Genomic DNA, 27,871 nt, shown 5'->3' with positions numbered 1-27,871 from the left:
GAAAAATTTGTTCTTAAAGACCTAATTATTGTTTCAAATTTCTCCTTAAAAACAAATATTTCAAAGCATTTAACATGATCAATAAGTTATTTGTTATTTCCAAAAGAAAAATTCAATAATAGAGCATATAATATTTTTGAAATATTTTATTGTAATATCTCTTTTCGTGAGTATAGTATATATTAAACAGACCAATTTTTGCTTAAACGCAGCACTTTTTATTTTCCTAAAATATTAATAGTTAAAAATTTCTAAAATTAGCAAACTTTAAATAAATATCTTAGGTGCCTTATAATGTTAAACTTCAGGACATACTTTCGATGTTTGAAACCTTTATCAAATAAATAAAAAAAAAGTGTTACATTTTTCAAAACTAATTGACCATAAGTAACATATTGTTACTTCAAACTTGTAAGTTTTTATTTTTATTTTAACATATTTTCTCCTTGTCTAACTTGAATTAATTGATACAATAATTAACTACATTAATTAACTATTTACTATTTTTTATTTTTTAAAACAATAATATAATTAATTATATTAACGTTCTCTTTCCGCGCATTATCAAAACATACATTTTTTATTCTAAAATCTAGTTAATGCAAAACGCAAATTATATTATCGACATGGATATAATTATACGCAATTTTGTTTAAAAATCTGTGTTAAGATTACATTTGTTGGCTGGAAACGTTTTAGGATATAATATTGTATACTGAAATTGTTCTCTATTTTACAATTTCAGTGTCTTTCAATTTTTCGATATCTTGTGTTCATACAAAATAATATCATGACAAAACCGCCAAAGCGAAACAAGTTGAAATTGTTAAATTGTATGTGTGTAAATATAAACAATATATAGTATTATATTCGCAGTTTGAATGACTAGCTGTCACTGGTTATATAATTTATATATATATTAAGTTTTAATTTTTTATTTTTCATACGATTATCGAAAAAAAATTATATATTAAATTTGACTAGTTACTTCTAATATTAACTAATATAATATAAATTAATTAAACATTATAATGAAAATGATTTTAATTAATTATTTGTTCCATACCTAACAAACGATATGCAATATTTATTAATCATTTGTTATAAAAATCAAAAAACTTCTAATTAATTGAAGAAAATTACTATAAAAAAACATGAGTAATATAGTTAACTTATTATACAAAAACTACGTTATATTGACTATGAGTAATGCCTAAAATTATGTCTAAATTTATGCGCTAAAAATAGTAAGGTAGGTAAAAATATATAACTAAACCTAGAACTTGTTTTGTAACGAGCATTCAAATAATACATGTGGGGTATAAATGTTTAGAGCAATAATAAAGATTTTGACCGGAGTGATGAGAATGCATCAGTGGTTTTTATAATGACATATTTCCAGCAAGATCTGTATGAAAAATTTTGCGAAATATAATACTTATACTATCATTGACATTTACGTTCCACGTCGACTCTCTCCATTAATGATTTTCGATAGTATTCCATAGGAGGAACAAAAACTATGTTTCGGTTAATAATTGATTGGGCTGCCATTTTTTATTTTTTAACTTTTCCGATTATAATAAGTTCTGTGATATTTTGATGTAATGATATTTACTGCTTTGTTTACTCGTACACTGTTAAATTAATCCATTTGCGTTGTATTCATAATAAACTACAAATATTTTATTTGTTCATTAAAGTTTTTATTTAATATCAAATTAAAAATGACAATGTACACTTATTTTAAAATGTATTATCAAACCTTGATGTTACGAAACGTTTTGATGTTCGTGTCTACGTATCAATCGTATCAATCGTATGCTACAAATTAATAATGCACGTTTTAAAAATTACGAATTTTGATCGTTTGAAATATATTTACAAAATTAAATGATATAATATGATATATTATAGAATATTTTAATATGGGTAATCCTGTGAAATTTTATTTGAATGGCAAGGAATGCAGACCTAGATTTCAGAACAATCATAAATTATCCAATACAATATAATTTAAGTTATATTTATATATATATACGAGTATTTGTTTTTTATAGTGATAAGTGCTAACCATTATTACGTTTTTCGCTAAAAGTTTATGGCGTATTACAGTTAGCGCACGATTGTGATACAAGAGACACATTTTTTGTTTACTTACATTAATTGTGATTATTTTATTTTGTATCCTTATGTGGTTTTATCGATTACAAGACCAGAAAGGCTCGGCGAATTCAATGAATACAATATAGAATATTCTAGCAAAATGAAATCATATCGACTCACAAAACAATTTTATTACAATTGCTTAAAACACTAATAATAGTATTCAGATCAACAATTAAACGTGTATATAGTAATATTTGATCTGGGCTGTTCCGGAAAGTGACTAATAATTGTTTACGAACAAATCGTTATCGGCCTTCAAATGAGTTTTCTCATCGGCATAATTCTTAGTCGAGCAATCCACGGGACGGGCCCTGTAGGAACAAAAGAGTTTAACTCGGATATAATACGTGTTTCGATTAAATAAATTTGTTATATTGACTAGCTTACCTTTTGCAACGAAATAGATTAGGTAGACCCGTGAAATCACAATGCATATCGTAGGACGGTAAACAAGGGTTGAAATTAGGGCCTGGAAGCGGAAACAAAAATGTTAATACAAGACGTAATAGAGTGTGTACACATTTTAGTTTTTATGATAATATTTTTTTATATTTTATGTTGTGAGTCGTTATTATTTTGTTGCTAATTACTCAAAGTATGGTACGATTTTTAATTGGTTGAATAATTAATTACGCAATGACTTAAATTCTTAACTTCACGTATTAATTTTCTTAAAGCTATGATTATTTTGACTTTCTTATTTAATTTGTTTACTTATCATAGTCTATGGAAGTATATACAATAAACACAACGTTATATTAAATTCATTGGGTGGTTTTTTTTTTAAATTTTGTTTCTAAGTGTAACTAAAAATGTATTACCTGTAAATTTACAAATAAAAATAATTAATGTACAACGTTAACTCAACTTAGGGAGCAATTTAAATATTTCAGTTATACAATTTTTAAAATGATTCCGTCTAATTATTTCTAATGGATATGTTATAAGTAAGGTAAATAATTATCCCATGGATGTAAAAAATGTTTACCTGTAGTTGGGTTGGTAATTCGTTTGCCGTACCTCGATATATAAAAACCTCTCTCTATCCTAGGTGGCATGTTGTCCACTGATTGGGTGTTCATCATATCAGTAAAACGAACATCTTAAAATAACACAAGCGTTTTAGAAAACATTTGATTAGGTTATTTATTTTTTTTCTTTCGTAATAATTATAATCGTTTCTTAAGGAAATTTGATACTGATTATGTTGTCTTGGTCTTTCGCAAGTGCAATATAGCAAGACTACTCACTTTTTATCCATCTCGAGGATTCTGAAAACAGAATCAATATCGGTATGAAATTTACTTGGGATCGACGAGACCAAAGTTTTAAATCATACTGAACTTTATGGTATCAAAATTAAATTAATATACAAGTTGAAAAAAGAAATAAAGAAAACAAATGGTCTTAATTTTTAGTAGATTTCAAGCTAAATTTGAATGTTTTCAGAATCTCTATTGCTTCAATCTTTCAACATAAAATATTATATATTTATATTTAAATAATGTATAATAAAATAATAACACATATTATATACTATTTAATAACCATTATATTATGTTGCACGCATAGATGTGCGTATAAAACATCCCAGATGTAACAGGGCACTACCCGAAAATGTTATCCTATAGTTACTATGGTCAACATAAATGTGTATTCCGATAAGTACATTCCGATATAATATATTTACATTGTTTTTATTTTTCCTCTATCCATTAGATTCTGTTGTAATATTTCTAGTAAGAAGAATGAAATAAGGCAATTATCAACAAAATGGTTACAAGCATCTTTTAGAAGTGTATTAAGAGGATTTCCCACCTCCATTAACCTAATTAGTTATTTTTTTTTCTTAGGCATGCCCCAAATTTAAAGTCTACGCACGCCTATGGTTGCACATATAAAAAACGAAGACAATACGTATCGGTATCAAATCTCCTTTAGCATAAAATACGATTTCAAGAGGACAAGTTAAAATTTTTAAAATATACGAGTATGCATATTGTGCAACCTTGTACCACATTTTACAATCGTTTTACAACCATATCGATGTTTTATCGAAGCGATTCGAAACCGATTTTAATTTGATGTAATATTATGCCATATCTGTTTGATAATGATTATCAAACAAACCCCTTTTAAAAATTTAATCATGTTTCAGGTTCTCAGTCAAGTATTGATCGTTCTCAAGCAGACACGCCGTGCTTAAATCAAATTTGATTTAAAAAATGTTCGTAATTACTCCACTAAACGCATTGATTTCCATAGAACCGACATTTTTCCATTGTAATAATTGGAGAAAGACAGTAATAAAAATCAATGAACGGTAATGTACTCGGACCGAGATCGGATGAAAAATAAAATTTCCAAAAAAAAAAAAAAATGTTTTTAAAATAAGTGTCGAATTAAAAATGAATCCTCATAATAAATTTATATTTTGCTCATCATGTTAAAAAAAATTTTAAATACATAGAATTATTAATTGTATTTTGTGAGTTAAGATTAATTTTGCTATGCGTGTATTACGCATTATAATGTCTTAGTATATCTTTGCGAAAAAACACAATCACTAGGTTCTCTTTTTATTTTCTGATTGTTTCGCGTATTATATCCACTTCAATTGTCAGTAGGAAAAAACTAATATTTTTATTATAACTTTTTCAAATAACACGATTATATTTGGCTAGAGAAAATTATGGTGGATGGCCAATTTCAACCCTCGTGTTGAACAAAACCGTCATTTTCAAAACTAACGCCTAAACAACAATATTCGATTTTGTTGTTTCTGCCGTACATTTACGTTTGATATTTTTAAATAAAACAACTCATGAGTTTGATTCGTAGTATTTTTTATTGAATTAAAAAGTTTATAGGTGATGATATGTACCATTGATTTTATTACATACGTTAACGTATTATTAAAATCGGTACTGGCCACGCCGGACGCAGCCAATAATTGTCGCTGTATTTGTTCGACGTTCAACTAGATAAAAAAATTTTTCAACAATAGATCAGAGGCGTCATTTAGAGGGGGTAGGCTATGGCAAATGTCCTACTCTAAGAAATTTATAAAATTCGGAAAGTCGGTAATTCTTTGTTCGATGATCAAATGCTAAAATCGGTAAATCGTAAATTTTTATTTACTATTTTGTATTCAGAAATCAGATGATATTCTCTTTTAAATACACGTTCACGGTTTATTCAAATTTGAGAAACACTAGCTCCTTCCCAGTTTACCACAATCATTATTACGCGAACCTTATAAACTTTATTTTTGGTATATTATATATTTCTATATATATGATCTTTATAAAACAGTTTTCGTGATGTCGATACCATAAAAATTGAGCTCATACAGACGCGTAATAGCCCACTGGGATACTGGAAAAATCTCAGTAGGCCCTCTCAAAAATTATAAGACCTGAGGCCCTTACCAAATAGGTACCTGTAGTTTCAGTTAAATTCAGTAATTTTATTAATTTTAGCAATTAAAATACAATACTGATGGATAGTTGACTTCTTAATTTAGTACCCAATAGGAAATGAGTAAAACACGCAATTTTTCGAATAATTTAATTGATTTGCTTTTGATAAATATATCTGTTACCTTTATTTCGATTATTAAAATCATTCGATTATTTTATTTGACTATTTCCATCACTAGTTGTAACATCATCAGCAGAATCGGTAAGTAATGTTGTTAAAGTTCGGCCGAAAAAACGACCTGTATCAGCTCGGGAATACAGTAAATTCAAATATATTGCAATTTCTTTAGGCATATTTCCAATTTTGTTTTTTCGAATAATCTACTTGATGCATTAACCGTTTTTATAACTAAAAAAAAATCTATCTGACGTTACATTTGTAGGTCATAAATCCATGTATTTCTTAAAAATATCATGTAACTCCCCTTTAATTGTAAATGATCGTGAACGATTTGTTTTAGAGTAGAGAAGTTTAATGTGTAATATATATTTCACTAATGAATATAATAATATAGTAATATTTTATTTATATTTCACATTTATTAGGTAGAACAAATTAATAAGACCCATTAGTTATTAAATTAATTTAATTTTTAATTTTTAAAGTTTATTATTAGATATTTAAATTTTGTCTATTAAAAAAGTTACGTGTTAAGATTTAAATACAGTAGGATTTAACACTATGAAATTTCAGTATGTTAAGTTTCAAAAACAATAAGTGTTGTTAAATAATTAATGTAAATAATAGGTACTTATTATTTATACTTACCATATAGGTAGTAGGTATCTACTCTATTTTTCCAAAAATAATAATTACATTAAATAACTGGATTTCTAGTCACCGTATATGACCATGATTACTATGTGTAAAGTGACGTTAAAAAGATTTTAAATTCACGGATAAATGATAATTTTGTACCTATATTTTACTACTTAGTAGGTAATTAAAAAACCACAACTAGCAATAAGAAAGTGAGTATCCATAGATTTAAAATCATTTTTAAGTTACCTTGTGATAAAATCATAAAATAAAACTAAAATTTATACCACATACTTGTATCAGTTGAATAAGTTGCATCAGATTTAACCTGGCTATTGTTATAGATAGGTATATACATGAAACTCATTTCTATTGGTATTTATATTAAGTGGGCCCTAATTATATTCAGTTTCCCGGTAGGGGAAATGGACCCAGTACGCGCCTGAGCTCATAATCTATAAAAAACCGTTAAAATCGTTCCTTTTCACAACAAACTACGGTACATTATATTTGAGATATTATACTATTTTAAATTTTTATAAATAAGTTCTGTAAAGTATCAAATATACAAATAATAAAATTATAAGTATTTATTTAGATTTTTATTATTATTCCATTAAACCTATTGATAGGTAACTTATATCCTATAGGATAAGTAAATAAATAAATTACTATACTTAATGTTATTATTTAATTGGGTAAATTGAAACGTTTCATGTTCACATTATCAGTGGCGAAGCACGAGTTTTTTTTAAATCGGGGAGACGTTAAAAAAATACGTTACAGCCCTCCCTCCATTTATAACTTTATATGTAAGTACGATAAAAGGGACACGGTCTTTTTTTTTTTTTTTCGTATGATTAGTTTACTATTCCATCATTCAAAGTGCCATTAATTAAATCGTCTGGCATGGTGGCAAATGACAATAGTCTATTTTAATATTTCGATACGAATATCATACCAAAAATAAATAAATCGTAAAATAAAAATCAACCAATAACTTACGATAGCAAAATTGCGTCGAACGATAACGCAACAACGCGACAAGCATTGACGATTACATTAATGTATATTAAAATAAAACAATAAATACGAACGACAAGATACGTTCCATAGCGCAAGGATAATTCCTATTCAATAACCTATTCTCCCTGCACACCGTGTTTTTAAAAACGAGACGCTGCTCATAATATTAATTTTTATATATGTATTTAGATGTTTATAGAATTACCCATTACGCCACAACGGACGACAGCTCACGTGCGCGGTACGCAACTAATCTATTTTAAGAATACTAATGCGGTACGGTAAAAAGTAAAACTATGATAAATATTGAAGTATATATTAAATAAAAATAAATAAAATATAATAAAATTAAATTATGTATCCGTATTAAAAGTGAGTAGACGTTGTCTCACTGTCTCCTATGATGCTTCGCCAATGCGCATTATCATCATGACATCATTATTCATTACTAATCCTTATATGTTTTGTTCCGAAAAAATATTTTATTGAAAGTCTATCTTCCATAAATATAAAATATTTAATATATAGGAAACCATAATTTTTTAAATACTATAAAGTTGGCAAATTTAATCAGTTGCCCCACCCTTTCAAAAGTTTAAATGACGCCCCTGAAATAGTTACAATTCGACAGAATAGCGCCGTCGAGTAATTTCCCAATTCCTAATAATCACTGTTTATTAAACCTACTTATTGCACTGTAAATCTTAGATTTTCTTATAAACAATAATAAATCGAAGGGAAAAACGAAAAACAAAGGTAAAAAGATGACGTATCTGTTTATATTTTAAAATCGACGGTAACAACGGTAAAAGCACCGGTTTTTCAATATTTCATTTAAAATTCGGAAGGAGGTGCTATCACGCTCTGAGCCAAGCCGCCGGATGCAGAAACCAGCGGAGACAACGTAGGTACGAACACTATAAAATCTCCAATCCACTGTGATAACTCAATTTCGAAGTCTGATCGTGTGGATCAACGTGACCGATTCACATGACACCAGTCGGTATATCCATGTGCTTTGCCATGGTTTTACCGAAAACTGATCGATCACAACGACGTAATTCAGTCGGAGCAAAAGACTAAAACGATTAGGTTTCACGAAGGTTCTGCTAAATGTTTTGCGACGGTCCGCCCGCTCGAAACTGGTCGCTGCGAAACGATAATGGACGCGGAGTACGGCTGACGTGCGAGTATCACTTGTTTTTTAGAAAAATTTAAAAGTCCCCACAAAAAATTTAAAAATACGCCACTGTACACACATATATCAATGGCGGTTTTACGGTGAGAAAGGCGATAGGTAACCCCCCCCCCCTTGAGTAGTGTAAAAACTAAAAATATGAATGAGCAAACATTACTAAAAATCGCTTTGGCAATAATTTTATGTCAAAACAGTTTACAAAAATTGTTGTTCCAATAAGTTTGAATAAAAAATAATTTTTGTTTTAATTTTTTTATTGATACTTATATTTTTATCTTATACCATTGTGGTATAAAGCTTATACGACTTCAAATTACTTCACGTGTATCAAGCAATAGGAAAAAATAAATAGGATATACCTGTATATACGAATTGTAAGTACATCTAAAATATTTTTGCCCCCCCTCTTGTGGCTTCTCAAAAACCGCCACTGACATATATATATATATATAGGTACTCTAGTATACATATTTTTCTATAGTCAGACAATTATTTTTATTCACAAATCAATTTTATTGCAAGATCATAACAAAAATGTTAAAAAGTAATAAAACTTGTATTTTTAAAATAAAAATATATTTCTTCATATTTAGAAAATATTGATAAAATTGCATTATTTATTATTAAATTATACTACACATGCGTAATATTATTTATATAGTGGTTATTTTTTTTATTATAGATTCGTGGGCCCTTTGTATACATTATAACATATAGCATACAACTCGTACTTAGAGTGTACAAAATTTTGCTTAAGTAATACAAATAATTATAATTTACTGTTAGTTTCACACATAGCTTATGCAACTAAGTTGACATTTTTAAAATAAAACAATATATTAAGCCGGGGATAAAATAAAATAATCGTTGATTAGGCCGGCGACCGTGATATAGTGTTTACGTTATGATCGCGATATTTGAAGCGCTATCTAGTTTCAGATAAAGATTTTTTTTCTACTTATAATATTTTATTCAACGAATAAAACTAGAGAGCCTTAATATACAGAAGATATATACCCAACGTTAAACTATTTGGTGACATAAATACCAAAGTATATAACATCATTAGTAGAATATTTTGCTAAAAAAAGTCTTTATGTTTCAGTAAAAAAGTATTAATTATAATGGCATATACATACTTTTCGTACCTAATATATGTTCGTTGTATCTTTTACCGAAACGGCCACCGGTTTGGAAGAATTTATCTGATGCAATTGTACCATCCAGTATTGTTAACAAAAATGTTGAACAAAGAATGCACACAACCATTGCAGTTTGATTCATCGTCATTCCGTCAACGTTACTTAGTAATAATTCTGAAAAAAATAGAACAAAAGTGCATGTAATTAGCAAGTATAGAATAATACGTGGTTTTAATGATTTGCGAAAGTAAAATCTATCGTAATATTCAGGTGAGATATAAACAACCAGGCAATGAAAAAAAAAATACTGTTAGAGTAGCTACCTGCTTATTATTATAAAGTATGAAATTTATGTACATAGGTACACCTTGAAAGGCAATAAAGTTTAAAAAAAACTAAGTTATTTGATCTAAGAAGTTCCTAATAAAGTTTTAATTAAACTAAATAAACTTGTTTGGATAATATAATATGTTCTACTAATAGTATTGTCAAATAACACGTTTTCCCATAATAATTATTTAAGCACGTGTTTATTGTAGCACAACAGTTAATGTTTTAATACGTTATACTTTATAATTTGTGTTTTTAAATTGGCAAACAATTTATATTTTTTAATAAGTACCCATTCTATTATTGACTAAAATCAATAATGATGAAATTATTCTATAATAGAAAAAATATCATGATTTAAAATTTAAAAAGGTAGACAAATATTTAACAAACAGTTGTTTACAATAATTAAATAAATATTTAATATAAACGCATAACTATGCAAAACGATGAAGGTGAATGTGAATAAATTGCCAACTTAAAACTCCTTCTAATCATATATTATGGGCCATATTGAATTATTTCATTAAATATGTAGGCAGTGAATTATCAAAACTTTAAAGTAGAGTACTCGTATAAATACTAATGTAATAACGTATTCATGTTTTATTCGGATCTACATAGTCCTACTGAAGTGAACTACTCGTATATAAATTGTTCTCTTTCTTGATAATATTGTTTGAACATTAGAATTAGCTTTCCTAATATAAAGTTTAATTAGTTTTCCATTAACTCAATACATTTATTTGATATAAATATAATTAATATAATTATTAATTTTATACAAAATACAAATAAATTAATAAGGAAATAAATTCTATACAAACATGTTTAAAAAAAAACGTTTACTATAGTAATATTTGATTACTTTAACTGTTGGATAGAAAACGTTTTACTCATATCAAAATATATTAATTAATTTAAAATAAATCCCGCCACATTATTCTATTATTATTAAGAAAAAGATAATGTCAAATAACTCATACTAGAATACATTTTCAAGAAAAGTAAATATGTCAAAGTGGCTAAACATTTTATTTAATTCACTGTGACTAGTTTAATATCATCAAATAATTTTTATTCAATTGTTCATATATAAGATTAATTTAAAATACTTGTTTATCATCTATGATACATAATTAAAAAATTATGAAACTTGTAATTTGTTTACAAAGAATTAATCAAAATGTACTACCTACACAATTTTCAAAATTATTAAAAATAAACATATTTTATTATTAATTAATTAAATTTATTATTAATTGTATTTGTTATACTAGCAACAATTTACATAACGCATACAGAAAAATAAATAAATATTTTATCAGAGACTATCCAAAAAGTTTCTATGTTGCTATTCAGTCTATTTAGCTAAAATGTTATAATAGAAAAATAACAAAATGCACATACATAAATTGTTTTTTAAATACTTTTTTTTAGTTATTTTCAAGTGATACGAACAGTCTGCGAGCAGTGGATATAAAAACCTGTGACAAATATGCATTTACAAAATCCCCAGATTTAATTAATTATCAATCATATATGTATATAAATTCTGCAAATGGTCATAATTAAACATAACATTTGAATCAAGTTTAATTAGTCATAGTTGTGCCGTATCTAGGAAATTTAACGCCCAAGGCCAATAAAAATACAACGCTCTTACTTAGATGAAAGTACGGGATACATTCATGACTTTTTTCTATTTTTCATAAGCTTAAGAACACTCTTATATCGATAGCGCCTGAGAGAAGCATATCCACTTGCCCTACCCCCAAGATCCAGCACTGTCTCATAGTCAAGTAAATCATTGGTAAGTTATATATATATATGTATTATTTTTGAACATAACACCTTTTAATCTAACTAACTATATGCTTGAACAAAGAGTACAATACAACGAAGAATGTCTACAGTACTAGTAACAATTAAGTAATTAATACTTAAATAGTAGTTTTTATGAACATTTCAATTTAATACGCTTTGAAATTAATTTAACACTGATAACCGTTTCAAAAAAACACTTATCGAAACCCTTGTCACGTAGATAATAATATTATCATTATTTCCGTTACCTAGTTCATTATCATCGTCATTGATTTCATTATTTTATACAGAAACCCCATTCCATCGGTAAAATTGGTACCATCAACGTGGGCGCATCCACCAGAAGTGGCTGTAATCGTTTGCATTCGACTTTGAAAGTAACTAGTTTTTAACAATAGAGTAGAAAGTTGTTGTTCATATCGTGTATTATAAGATCAATATGTTATCGTATAGGTACCATTGTAATAAGTCAATATAAACTGTAACACTGTACTGAATGCCCGTCGGTGTGTACTTTATGATGTTACAAAATTACCCGTGTCACAAATATAATCCATCAGAAACAATAAGCCGACGCTTAGAGTGGTTAATGTGACACATGGTTGTATCCTCTTGAGTTGGGGGAAATTCGGTATCATTATAATCGGGAGAAATGTAATTATATAGCGTCAAATACCGCAGTGCTAGTTTGAATGCTAATTATGTTATCATCGAATAATTTCAATTGTAAAATATTTTGGTCTAGAAATATGGTAAACCATTACATGCATAACACATATTATTGCCCGCTTTACAGTACCTGTTCAGGTTATGACTTTATTCAAAAAGATACACTATGTATATATATTAACACGGAGTGCTTTGACTGTGCAGTCGAAAATTAATCCGTGAACAGCATAAATTTAAGTATAATAATCATCTTTGCGTTCAGATATTTAATTGGATGTGCGTATGTATAAAACCAGCTTTGTCTCAAAGCTAATATTTTACATACGATGCGACGTGTTTAAAAACTACAACCACGGATTTTTATTCCATGTCCCGTGCAATTAATAGCTGATATTTATTCATGGTGATTCGACTTAAATTCATTAGAATTCCGGAATATTCTCGTTCCGACTAGGACGCGATAAATAAGATTTGCCTTTTATGTCTCGAGTTCTCAACACTACACGTTCACAACGAAAACAGTAGAAACATAATATTATACGTATAGCATTACAAAACCAACCCTGAACGGACGTGACAGTGGAGGGTTATTATTCAGATCCTCTAATACTTTTCGCCGCGAACAACATTACGCGTTTACGTTGTTCATATTATTAACGATTTTACAGCTCAATCGGAAATAACCTCGAACATTGAGAATGAAACGAAAAATAACAATGTCATATTGAACCACAATCCGTATAGGTAACATGTGTATTAAAAATGTTGGTTATCGCCTCTCGGGACTTGATACGGTATCGCCTTAAAGTTTAAGGCGATACTGTAAGACTTAAACTTTATGGGTTGATCGAATTCGTTTACACGTATAAAATCATCATACGTGTGACCACCGCAGGACCATATTTTACTTACTATTAACCTACGTAGGAATAAAATTCGCTAAAATATATAGTTTCGTAAAATTCTAGTTGACGCAGCTTTTAAATACTCGTAAAAACGTTACTTAAAATATATTGACTTTAATAAAATTTAGTATGAATTTCATTGTCAAGTTGCACCACGGAGATATATTTAAAAACATTATTTCGCCGTATAAAATATGACAGTAAATAATAATATTTAATATATTATTATAATAACATCAAATGTGTAAAAATTATATTTCGTGGTAATTCTTCAAAACTTCATTTTTTTTTATAGCTCATTATTTATTTTTAAAAGACCAGCTGTTCAAACTACACTCCCCCACCTTATAAATCATAACAAAAACTATATGGTCTATAAGACTGTCAAATAACCTGTTCAATTAAATTTAAACGAATCAATTAAAATTATTATTTTTTATAAATAAGACAGTAAAAAAAAAGTAGCTCTTTCTGTATCGTTGTCGAGTATTTTTTAAATTTTTTTTATAATTTGTAAAAATGCAAAACAAAACTATACAATATATTATAATAGTGGGACAAATAACGTTTGAAACACGTGTTGATAAGTTTATGATTCTTAAGTTTTCTTTCACAATTGATCATTGAAATATAAATGTGACATTTACCACGTCATAATTTAATACTGGCATGTGTTACAAAAATATAATTTAAAATTTGAAATTATTTAATTGAGAAGAATATATACTATATATCCATTTTCATATAGTTTTGATATTTTCTAATTTTAAAGTATTTAAATACATGTTTTTCAAAATTGTCATTTTAATGCCAGCAACTCGTTTGCGTACACTCAAAATTATTTACCTGAAAATCGACGACTCGTTTGCATACAACGAAAACCATCACTAACCTAAAAACAGTTGACTCGTTTGTGTAAAACGACACATATACACACACATTTATACGTATTTAATTTAGTTATGGGTCACAGATTTCAGTACAGATTATCAAGTATTCGATAAAAATATTAGTTTATCGTTTTGGTCAAACATAGACTATTAATTTGTTTGGTCGCATGAACAAATCATTTTCTGCACTACTTTTAAGGGTTTTATGATGATTTATTTTGTCATTGCTTACTTATTAAACTTTTCATAATTATGAATGTTGGTCACCTTCATAATGTTATTCAATTTATTAACACAGTTCGACCGTAATTTCATCAAAAACACACGTGCATTGTTTGGTATTATTTTTGCTTCGTTACCACTGTGCGTACTTAATAATTATTATGGTCAATGTTATCTATTAGTTTCAATTTAAAACGTAATTTAATAAACAACGCTTAGAAAACTGGCCTCACTTCGTTACATACACCAAAATCCATGAAAATAAATTTGTTAACCTTATCAATCAAAATTACAAAAATCGAAAATCTACATTGCACAAAAACGCTTTGCTTCATTCACCACTGATGGCACCAACGACATATAACTACTATGATCTTAACCAACCTCATGGACGATCCTGTGAACTCGCCTCATATAGATCGCAACATGGGGTCTCCGGTTCCACTTATCTTCATCAAAAATATTTCAAACTACTCCGCTTTCGATACGGTCTCAACCGGTTGATATAAATTTCTTTGTTATTTACGAAACGGCCAGCCAGATGGGTTAATACATAATATAATAAAATAATAATACTATACAATTATGATAAAAAAAAAATAATATGAATATTAAAGAAATTTTATATTTTAAAGGGGAAATTGATGTTACACTACTCCGATTATTTTATTTTTTATTTTACTTTTTGTTACATAGATTTTTAATGCCACATAGCTCGTAAAATTAGACGAAATTATCCTCTAATATTATTTTAAGTTCTTAATTTGAATTGTTACTTTCATGGGAATGAAACTACGGTTTAGCATTTTTCCGAATATTTGATAATTTTTACTGAAATCTGTGACCCATGATTAATTTAAATATGTATATATATTATATATACATGTGTGTATGTCGTGTGCAAACGAGTCATCTGTTTTTAGGTTAACGACAGGTTTTGTTGTCCACCAATGAACCGTCGATTTTCAAGTAAAAAATGTTGAATGTGCACAAACAAGTTACTGCCACATATGCATATCGCGGCTTGATAATCTTTACCGCGTCAAAATTAAAATTAAAAATATGCACCTTAGTGATCCACTTTTTGTATCTATCACTGGTTTTAGCTAAGTTTTTATTGTTATTATTTTTTTATATAGTCAATCAAATCGACAAACTTAATAAACGATTTAACAGTTCAATTAAAATGCATTATAACCCAATGCGAACTCTGGTCATTCGGTTGATTTAAAATTAATAATACGGACCTCGGAAAATGTTCGAAACTGATATATTTTCTGAACCAATATACACATTTTACATCAGTATTGATTTACAAATTATTATACACAATAGTATACTCGTACTTTGGTGATTTTCGATAATATTCAATATAAGTTATACAAAAAGCATACCGTGTGATCATTTATATGAAATCTTATGAATCTGTAAAACAGCGGTACTTGAAAACTTTGATTTATTTTCTTACATATTTTATTTTTATACATTTTAATAGGTTTATTAAGTTCATTGTAAATATATTTAAGTAAGTATAAAGTAAATATTACCACAAAGTAAACGTACAAGTACCAATTCAATTTATTTTTATATGTTCATATGAACTTTGGCGTTCAAGTTAATCTCAGCATAAAATCATAATAGTCATGATATTATCATTAAAATTAAATACTTATAAATTATTTAATTTATGCAGACTGTGTAAAAAAAAAAATCGTATTCAATCGATAAGCTTACGCAAAAAATGCGTATTCAATACTACAGCAGCTGTCGTCTTATAAGCCAATTGCGTATAATGCAGTTCATTAAACAAATCTAATTTTGATCTAACCGTTTTATCTGATCAATTCTTTATTAATTTTGCATTATATAGCCACGCTTTTATGCTATTATATTGTAGTCTCGTTCAATTGTTATCGTGTAACTTTAAATTATTATTTATTTTTTCTCTTGTCATATTATCCAGAGTATATCTGGTTATGATTTGATTATTATACCAACATTAAAATGCAGAACATTCAAGATTAAATAATAAGCTATTAAAATTACTAACCAAAAATAAAAAATAATATAAACAATTAAAACGGATTATTCAGTTTAAAGAAATAGGTTTGTACGTGGACATCTTTCGCTTTAGTTGGTAGGTGAGTACTTTTAACCTACATAATAGATTTATTTATGGATTTGTATACCTACAAATCTTTCACAAAAACGTAGATAACAATTACTAAACATTTCAAAGTTTCACCATCTATATAAAGATTTCTGGAATATAATATGGAATTTTAATCGAATTCACAATTAAATAATCTTTTTATTTATTGGATGTGCCGACACTGTTCTACGGTGTTTACTCGTGTACTTATGTCTCTTGTTTTAGTTTTATTAACAAAGTTTTATTCGAAACGACGGTAAATTATCCTTATGTACTCACTAAAAATCAACAAACATTTTAAAGACTAATACAATATGATCACATATTATTATATTTTATTGGTTAGGTATATAAAAAGTACTGAGAATTTTTATCCCGAGATAAACGGAGTAAACATAACCGTATTATAATTTAAATGAGTGTAGATGAATGGCACTCGATCCTATAAATATATAATAGTGTTTCTATTTACTTAAGATCTTAAATTAAAAGATATTTAATGATGAAACAACACACTCCTTGTTAACTATGATCAACTGTTCTAGAACTCTTTCAGAAGTGTAAAATACCATTAATACCTGTTCATATTTCCGTTGGTTTACTCGTATATTCATATCAGTTTATTCGTTATTCTAAAATATCTGAGTATTAACGGTCAATGAGCTTAATACTGTAAATTACTAAGTGAATAATTTGGTCCAGGTAATAATTCTACACAGTGGATTATCATACTTCACTTTCACTAAGCATTATAAGAAAAACGTTTATTTTAGTTTCTAATATTACTAATGTTTGTCTTGTGCAACGAATGGTCAATGAAATGTTCAAATTACAAAAATATTAGAAAACATTACGGTTATCAAAACTCAAAGCATTTCGAATCAATAACTTTTATAGTAGGAGAAAAATTCATATATGTAATAATCGAGTATGATACAAATAATAAATAATACAAATTTGAAAAAAAAAGCAATATGGAGGTGACTTGCGATTGGTACTTTTTAAAATTAACACGGCATCAACAGTAAAAACGTTTGCTGGAAGCTAAAAAAATAGAGCAAAAAATTAATTTTTAAACAATTTTTCTTGTAAAAGTTGGATTAATATTTAGCTTATGTTCAAACATTTTAAAACCGTTACAAAATAAAAAAAAAAAACAAAATAAAGTAAACTTGTTGTTTAACAGAGGGCTAGTTTTCATTAAAAGGTTCGCTACGATCCGGCTCTACGTACACAGTAAATCGCGTTCACGAATATCCGTAACCAGACTGTGCGACCGAAAAATCGACTGGGCGGTTGAAATTTGAATTGAGACTGTGCATAAGAACAGTGGCCCGAGTACGGGGAGAGGGGGGTCCAAGTGTGTCCGGTCGTTCCCCCAAATGAGGTTGAAAATGAGGCCCTAAGATTTAAATCTAAAGGTGAGATTAGGTAAGGTTAGGTAAGGGGCCTGTATTTTAAGTGATGTTATTCATATTAAACGTAATTTATTCTAAAATTTTTGATGAAAAATAAAAATAATATTTCGTGATAGAAAAAACAAAATAAAATGTTCTGAATTTTTATGTGAAAACTATTTATGATAATTAAACAGCAAAGATTGATTACTAAAGCATAAATAATAAACAACCGAAGCTATCCGAGAAAAATATACAAGATTCAAGTAGAACTTATTCGTTGGAGTCACAGATGTTAGATAACAAATTAAATTTATATTTTAATTAATTGTTTATTAAATATACTTACACGTTTTGTTATGTTAGGGCCCAAAAGTATTGTGGGCAGTGGCGACGCGAAGTTTATTTTCCAATGAAGCAGTTACGTCTATCAAGTACCCACTCTATTAAAATTATTAAAATTCATTAAAATAAAGAAGTCCAAACAAAACAATGTATTATAATATTGTATGTCAAATGTGCAAATTGTGTATTAATATTTTCTGTCACACAACACCTCTATTTCAAATTACCCTAACCCCATTTCAATCATAAAGTGGCTGCTTCAATGAAATCCGCATCCCGCCCCGCCGATGATTGTAGGCACCTCCCGAAATACGTATTTACTTATACATGTCTGCGTACACCAATGCACAAGAATCACACTTTAACGATATCCTTAATGATATCCTTAATGATATCCTCATAAGCCATGATTGGCGGCATGCAGATTTTACATTAACTTTCACGTACGATTTGAACGACCGTGTTTTCACGTGTCTGTACAAGTGTAAAAGCGTACCAACCTATACCGGATCAATAGCGGTAATTGAAAACTAATTTTTTTTCTTTCTTAAAATAACGCTTCTATTATATTATCATTACGGATGTAATGCGCAGACCAAATTGGTAGATCTTGAAGATTTGAATACGATAAAAGTTTTGTTTTGTATAATTTAATTACATCTTAGTTAAAGGACGAGTTTCGTAAAAATAAAAATAAATTTTATACATAAATAATGCGTGTGATTGAATACCGGCGCAAAATGTACTGGTATTTTTGTGTAAAATTTAAATGTTTATATATGAACGTTTTCCAATTCTATTTACTTTAGAATAATCAGTGTAAGCTGAAGTAAATCGGAACATAAAACAATATATATTTATTATTTATTTTTCGTTTGTTATTTAATTGTAAAATTCAAATTTATTCCTATAAAATGGAATATTTTATACGAAATATTTGATTGGCTTTTTATTTTATAATGCTTAAAACTCCATGAAATGCTATTGGATGGAAAAATGTAATAGTTTTAATTGTTAAAAAATGAAATGTCAATGAAATCGAATATTTCAATGAATTTCGATTAGGCGATGTTAGTTATTTGGTTGTAATTCTATAAAAGTAATCGTATTTATTCGTATTTACCGAGTACTTATATTAGCAATTTAAAGACATATCATAATTTTAAAAAAATTTAATGAAATTTACGCTGTTTAAAGACACTTGAAATTTTCGAAGTTCCAAAATTTTAGTTACCCTTTTTTTAGTAAAAGATAGACCATTCGATGTTCAACCGATCTTATTAAGAATTTGGTTTTTATACTATATCAATCATTTATAAAAATATAAAATGATCCATACTACCTCTTTGACTAGGAATCGTTTTTTTAAGAGCAATAATACATTGGTTTCAAATTTAAAATACCATTTTAGCAATATCACTCACACATCCTTATATCTCACTCGACCAAGGAGTTTCTTCCTTTTTTAAATTAATTGTTATTATTTATTTTCTATTTTTAGTAATACAATATCAACTATAGACTAACATACCATCTATATGTGTATAAATATATGATTTTATTCGTGCAGTAGATTTTGTAAATCGTACATTGAAGAACACGATAAAAAAGTACGTAACTACCTTCGTTCGTGGTCGTGTGAGAGTGAGTTGAAAATATAACTTATTGATTCAACAAATATTTTATTATGAAATCGAAGGTTAATATTTAAATTCAATTTTGTATTTTTATCATTGATTTAAATATTAATTATTAATAATTTATTTCCTCATAATTGTATTTGGTTATTTTTTAAGATTATTAGCTAATGTTTGTTGTTTAAATAATTATACCAAAATTGTACGTTGTAATTAAAAACACAATACATGTTTATAAATTTATCTTTAAACTAAAAAGTTTTACTTAATAACAAAAATAAAATTATAAATTCCAAGCACAAAATGTCATTAGGTCGTTTTTTATTTACTTTATAATTAAAATAGTTATATAATAACAACTTAAACGGCAACTAAGTCACAATAGATTAAAAAATGTTAAATTTGATGAATCAAACTATAGTAAAAATATTAATACAAATTTTTTCATCACCTAGTATAATAATTATACTTATATATAATAATTATAATTCACAATTATTGTGAAAATCAATTTTAAACCACGTTTTATTTGTAAAGAGTATATATTTTTAGTTATTTATTGGCTACAACTTAAATAAAGTCATCAATGCTCGTTACAATAAATCATTTGTTCAGTATCATAGTCTTTATTTCAAGTAACTAATCATCAAAGAAGTGTGTTCATTAGATAGTACTTAATATACACTTAATCTATTAAGTAAATAGCAAACGTAGCTTGTTTATGTTTAGATAAACAGTATAATTAACTTTAAGTAGAATTTATAGTTGGCAAAAGCACGATAGATACTCTTCTCGGAATAATAGAACTCTCATAGTAATTTTTTGATTCACCGATTATCCAAGTATAAAATTATATATAAAATTTAAAACATTTTTCGTGTAAAACGGTTAATAAAGAAACGAAATAAATGAAAAAGCTCGGTCATCGTGAACATCTTTTAAGCTCTACTGGTGCCAAATATTATAGAGCAATTTCATTACGTGATGTTATTCGAAATTAACGTTAAAGATAAAGTTTATTAAATTTAAGTGTATATGTTTTAATTTTTTCCTTATTAACAAATACTTATAATATTTATTCTGCACAATAAGTAAATTTGATTACAAGAGGATTTTATTTAAATTTTTTTTATTTTGTTTATATTTAACATTAAAACTAAATCAAATTTAAGAAAATACCAATCAATATCAAATATATTAATTGTACTTATTGTATATATTGTATTACGATCAATGATTAACAATAAGGTAACTAGGCTTATATACAGTTTAATATTAGCTTCATTCCAAATGTTCATAGACCCTTTTAAATAATTTCCACGCTCGCCTTGGTATTTAGTAATAAATGATTCAAATCTCAAGCTATCATGTTATTAATGAGGTAAGGTAGTTTCTGGTTGGATTTTCTTTTAGCGTGCGCGTATGTATACATATAGAAAACAAAAGGGATTATTATAAACGGTAAAATGTTATAATCTTCAGCGTAAGCGGTTAACTGAAACTGTGTTAATACATTTTTTTCTCAAACATTCATGCTTATTAAGTTATTTAAATCCGTTTTAAAACAAAAATAAAAAGCTTTATCACGACTATGTTTAAACAAGTATATAATACACACATTCATATAAAGGAAACAATTAGAATTTGCGTGTTTTTAACTTTAATAAGCGTTGAGATAATATACTTTTACTTCGTATTCATGAGATTGCCGTCATTTGAAAGTTGTAATACGAAATAAACGTTTTCGACATTATAAGACGACACTGTACGCCAAATATTATGGTTTTTCCCTAAACTTTATTTAATTATATACAGTTTGTATGCAATCCATCATTTGAAGTAATACACACATGATTTACGTAACCTATTTTGTTGATTATTACGGATTATGTTTTAATGATGGTCATAGTTATTGAAACGGTCATACGATAGTTAAAATCGTTTATTTTACTGTTATTAATATCTTAATTTTAAAAATTTAAAAAAAAAAGTATAAAGTTATTCTTGACGTAAATACCTATGTTATTTCTAAATAACAAATATTACAAGGTTTTGCGGAACATAAAATCACTAAAAAGAACAAAAAACTAATATTTTATTATGTACTAATGTATTATTATTTACTTAGTGAATAATAATAAGTAAAAAAAAAAATAATGGGTAATCGCTCCACATAATTTGTGATAGACCATTGAACACAGTTGTTAATATAATAGTTATAATGATTAAAATAGCTTTGTTTGGCCAATAATAGCTTTGGACTTTTAATAAGCCCTTTCGAAACAAGCCTACATACATGTCCATCTATAATCTGTTTTGCGCATTAACACTACAACAATCCTAGGGCAATCCCCTCGATATCGATATTAATCTATGTTTATTGACAAATATAAATCTAAACTTACTACATATACCTAATATGTACGATCCGAAATATGACAGAGCCAAGGTTGTTTTTATGTAAAACCCTCAAACTCTGCCTAAATATCTAACATAATCATACATTTGGTTTTGAGTTGGCCGTATTTTATTTGTAATTAATTTTTTAAATCGTCTGGGAGTAATTTATTTTACAGCACATAGATACGAAGAAAAAATTGAAAGTACCGATTCGATTTGAATTTATATTATAAAATATTTGTTAACGTATGAAATGTAAAATAAATAAGTACGCATATTTTATAAACATTTACAAATATATCATTCAAAACATTGAAACACATAATCACATAAAACAAAACTATACACTCGTAGTTGAATAGTTAAACCTTTTATGTATTTCACATACACAAATTGCATATCACTAATCTATCCCTAATGTTGAATTTGTATAAAAAAAAAAAAAATTCTTTAAAAATATAATTAATAGTAAAAATTATTTACTTCTATCAAAATATTTTTCAGATTATAACTGTAACGCGTTCGAAAGCATAAATTCACTTTTATTTATCTTTATAATATTTTAACCATGATTTCAATCTCGCCATTATATTATACCGTAAGATAAGTTCGTATTTTTCTCTTTTCTGGAAATAAGTTTCAGTAAAAGTGAAAAAGTATAAACTACAATATAATTATATAATTACATATTGAATACAACACATAATTTTAAGATATGATGAAATTAATAATAGTTAATTTGTTTTTCATTCATTTTTTTTTTTTTTTAATTTTTAAGATATAATGATAATAACAACTCAAATATTAACAGCGTTAAAAATATTATAAGTGAAAAAAATTATTATATTCGTGGAAGTGATGTAACATCTTCCAACAAGTATAATTAAACTACTTATATTAATTATTTATTAATATTTAAATGCGAAAAACCTATAGAAATCCAGACGCATTATAACAGAATTTATCATTTTCTTTTTTTAAACTTTTTTTCTATCTAATGTAACTCCCTAAAAACTAATCAGTACTTACTCGCCTGCTGATACGCTATAAATCTGCGAAACAGAAGCACCAAATTCTATATAATCCTAGTTCTCCCTATATATTGTATCGCCTATATGTACAACGTGAATTATACAAAAAGATTATGCAAAACGGTTTAAAATTAGCGAAAACTGAATTTAATCGATCGTGTTAGTAAACTATTTGTAATTGTTATTAGTAAAGCCATTTACAGGACGTTTTACTTGAAATAATTCACAGTTTAAATACTTTTGTGAGCTGCGCTAACATAACTCTGTTTTAATTTTATTTACAGTTATGGTTCAGTTACAAAAAAAAAAAATAAATGTACGTATATTATTTTAAGAAAATTAGCGTATTTTTTAACATATTTAAATTATATTTATATTTAAAACATCTACCCCTATTTTTATATTAAATATTTTTAATTTCAATAAACAACTGTATTTTAACAAATTATTAATTTCGATTGGAATATTTAAAAAATTATCTATGTTTTTTCGACATACCTACATTATTTATTAAATATTTAATTACTATTATATAAAAAAAATTGTGTAGATAATCAATATTAATTGTACCTCAAAATAATACTTATTTTTGTTTAAATTTTTATTGGTAAATTTAAATAACAAACATTAAAAATTAAAATATGACCAGAGTTTTATATATATATATATATATATATATATATCAAATAAAACAATATAATAACGGATAATTGCATGCATCACGTTATTAATTTTTTTATTGTTAAAAAAAAATAAACAAATTTTCATTCAAATAAATGTGTAAGCGAAAAATATTTAAATCAAATCATCTGATACAATATATAAATGTACAAAAAAAATCCTAACATCAAATTACGTATGCAATGTACTTACGTTCAGAAGGGATGGTATGGTGCGATAGCCAAATACAGAATAGGACGCTAGCGACACAACGGTAAGGGTTTTATATGCGCCACCGGTCCCTGCGCCGCGGACGAGACTTTGTAAAATCAAACACGTCTCTCTCCCACACACCCTCTGGCACACCCCCTCGTCCAATCATTGCTATCTAATGCACATATATACATATTTTTTTTTTCTCTGCTTATTTATTTTTTATTTTACTCCACAGGTTACACTCAGGGACGATAATTTTATAGTTGATCAAGTGTGCTTTTTCTGTTCATCAATTTGTTGTACTTTCTAACTCGATCAATCGAACACCAATTACGGTCAAAATGAAACACCATACTTTTTATGTAAGTATCTACGATCGATATCGCATTCTGTACATGGTACCAAGCAACTCAGATTCTGCTTTCTAGCCATAGTCTTTATAGCTATTTTAATTTCTATTGTAGGTATTCATAACTATTAAATTCCTTTATTTTCTCGGCAGATAAGTCGGAGAGGAATTTCATCATAAAAATCTTATTATTCTTTACAATTAAACAGACCGTAAGAATCGATAGATATTATATATATATATATATCAATAATATTCTATACTGTACGTGTTAGATGTAAGTGTACTCACCGTATGGACCGTATACGTTTTATTATACCGGGCAACTGACTTATATACATTTTACTTTAAACCGTCCTAGTAGTTTCGTTAAAAAAACTATATGCTATGATGCGGTATATAGTTGCTGAGTGACTGACGATTATTTGAATTGCAAATTTAGTTTTGATTTTAAATCCAAAAGCCACGACGATGCACAAAGGCCTTGTACAGCGTAAGAATTTATCATGTGAAGTTTTTCCGGGACGAGATGTAAAAACGTAATAACGCTGGAGAAATAAATAAATTTTTTTTTTTTACTTCTTAGTCATCTGTAAAACGATTCAGTCAGTTGCTCGCTCATTCTATGTCCACCCGAAAAAATCTCTTCACGTGAGTGGTTTTTTTTTTTTATAAAAATACATCGACGATCATCAGCGTGATACGAGTTATTGGTTTTTTTTTTTTTTTACAAACATTTCGTGTGCACTTTTATTTTGATCTTTGTTCAGTTTGTTCAGAGCGTTTGTATTTCGCGATAAAACTGATCCCATACCTCGTACCGCAACAGACAGTTGTTTTTGTCGAAAATGTTGGACTAGACAATGCGTTTTGTTCCCTTTAGACTCCAGAAAATGTTCTCGTGTGTACGTAAATCAATCCTTGCTCTCATTACGGGGTCAGTTTATCGCCCGTGCCATGCTTATAACACAAATATAATAATTTATTTCATACACACATCGTTAGAACTTATTTAAGCTTACAGGATATACCTGCGCAACAAGATTCGTATATGACTTACACTAAAATAAATATATTTCCAGTTGAATTGAATTTAAGAAGACTTTAGTATAACTGTAAATAATGTTTCTATCGTCAGAACAATCTATAAAATCTAAATCTAAAAAAAAAAAAAATAATAATTATAATAAATAAAAAGAGCAGTGTTTTTAATATAGGAAATTTAATTTTTAACGCGGTAAGTATGGTATATTTTAGTATAAACTAGCCAAACATATGATTTAATTGGTCGTTTTGTATGATACTTATTATTATATTATAAATAATTTGACCAAAGTGTGTAAAATTCTCAATAATTACTTGTTTAGTATAAAAAACGCATTAATAATATTGTACTATTAGTTTGAATGATTTTTTAGTGCAAAACAACTCATCAATCACATACGTTCGAATTTAAAATTGTCACTTGTGTAGAATTAATATTATTTAATAATCATAAACAATTATTGTATCGAACATTTATCATGTTTATTATCATTTAGCTGAAGTTTTAATAAATTAAAAGAAATACATAAAATATATTACTTGTATCCTAATTAACATTAAGAAATTAAATATTTATTAATGTCATCGGTTAAAACATTTTATTTTAATATTTTAAAAAATGTTATTTACTACTGCTGTATTATTGATTTTTTTAAATATATCACATTTATAGATATTGCAATTTATAATTTAAACAATTACTAATAAACGACAAATGCAATAAATAAATTATAAAATTAGTAATCCATGTGATTTTATTTATTATACTATTACTTCATCAAAATATAACTAGTACAATTTACAAGATAATTTTCATTATTATAAATTCAATATACATGTACCAGGAAAAATTAATTAAGAAGTGTATTTTTACTAATTTGTGATGCAGTTTATACAATTTTCAATTTGCATTAAGCATAATTCGGTAATCATAATGTAGAACTTCTTAGGAAGGTGTATAGTACTTGGATTTCCCTCTTTGCTCGTTACATTTATCCTCAGAATGATAAGCAATGTTAAGTGCATACGTGATTCAAATTATTGAAAGACGTTTTTGTCAGTAAGATTGTATCCACTCAAGATTTAATCTTAACCCAAACGACCAGACGTCATCAAAAGAATGGCCATCTCATACCAATAGTGTGTTTAAAATTATTTTCTAATTCATTATACAAAATGTTATTTATTCGAACAATATATGTAATATTATATATTACAATGTAAAGTTAAACTAAACAATATATCCAGTATATTATAAGAATATAGGAATAGTTTAGTTGCTTTTAACCATCCATTAAGTTATAAAATATGAAAATCAAAACGAGTGTAGTAAACTAGTATATTAATTTTAAAAAGGAACTGTAAAATAGGATTTTACAAACATTTTCCATTTGAAACAATAAATGACAAGTTTTGCAATATTTTTACTTTTACCATTTGCTTATCAAATATATTTTTTTACGAAATCACATGAAATTAAGAATTTCAATAATTTTTCATGAACACTGTAATCTGTGTTTAGACTTATCTAAATAAATAGCTGTAGCTAAGTTATCTAAATAAAAAACTCACCTATTTTGATAAATCGGTGTCTAAAAATAGCATTTTTTATTCGATTCTACAAAAATAATCCCATTTAAAAAAATTGTTTTAAACATGGGTAATTATATCATTTATCATTGATCTTTTTTGTAAGGGAACCTAAAATTGTCTATAGTATTAAATAAGTAAAAATCAAATTCCGTAGCACGCACTTGGCATTCAGCAAAAATAAAGACGATGTTAAAATATATATGTGACACATGGATATTATTGTCACATTATTGAATATCGTTAGATTCTCCACTGTTTCACCAATCAATTATCAATTTTTATATGTTTCGAATTATTTCAAATTTTACCTAATGAAGCATACATTTATGTTTTATGCATTGTTCCTTGAACAATAATAATACTATAAAGTGACTTATTAATAAACTATACGATTAAAAATAATTAATTTAAATATAATACCTGTTTT

General features: G+C 27.0%; 1 protein-coding gene across 2 annotated transcripts; it reads right to left on the bottom strand.

Annotated features, from left to right (window-relative positions):
• Positions 1-1,276: 1,276 nt before the first annotated feature.
• Positions 1,277-24,509, bottom strand: LOC112689957. Of its 2 annotated transcripts, XM_025563844.1 has the most exons (6): positions 24,456-24,489; positions 18,519-18,612; positions 9,775-9,951; positions 3,158-3,271; positions 2,557-2,638; positions 1,277-2,480 (listed from the first exon to the last, which is right to left on the bottom strand). In XM_025563844.1, the coding sequence occupies exons 3-6, from the start codon at positions 9,923-9,925 to the stop codon at positions 2,390-2,392; spliced, it is 438 nt and encodes a 145-aa protein (XP_025419629.1). In that variant the 5' UTR covers positions 9,926-9,951; positions 18,519-18,612; positions 24,456-24,489; the 3' UTR covers positions 1,277-2,389. The 2 variants fall into 2 exon arrangements, with proteins under 2 accessions (XP_025419629.1, XP_025419637.1); XM_025563852.1 differs by lacking the exon at positions 18,519-18,612 and having other exon boundaries at positions 9,784-9,951; positions 24,456-24,509.
• Between the last annotated feature and the right edge of the window lie 3,362 nt (positions 24,510-27,871).

The sequence above is a fragment of the Sipha flava genome, unplaced genomic scaffold (genome assembly GCF_003268045.1).
Source record: "Sipha flava isolate LNK unplaced genomic scaffold, YSA_version1 113_pilon_pilon, whole genome shotgun sequence".
In the NCBI taxonomy this organism is placed as follows: domain Eukaryota; kingdom Metazoa; phylum Arthropoda; class Insecta; order Hemiptera; family Aphididae; genus Sipha; species Sipha flava.
This window is presented reverse-complemented; position numbering and strand designations above follow the sequence as displayed.

What these genes read in the sequence shown, in the direction of transcription:
- LOC112689957 (XM_025563844.1), bottom strand. Translation starts at nt 9,925, where the DNA reads ATGACGATGAATCAAACTGCAATGGTTGTGTGCATTCTTTGTTCAACA. An exon ending in AATTACCAACCCAACTACAG is followed by an intron (nt 2,639 to 3,157) that starts GTAAACATTTTT and finishes TTCCGCTTCCAG; the next exon opens with GCCCTAATTTCAACCCTTGT. An exon ending in AATCTATTTCGTTGCAAAAG is followed by an intron (nt 2,481 to 2,556) that starts GTAAGCTAGTCA and finishes TTGTTCCTACAG; the next exon opens with GGCCCGTCCCGTGGATTGCT.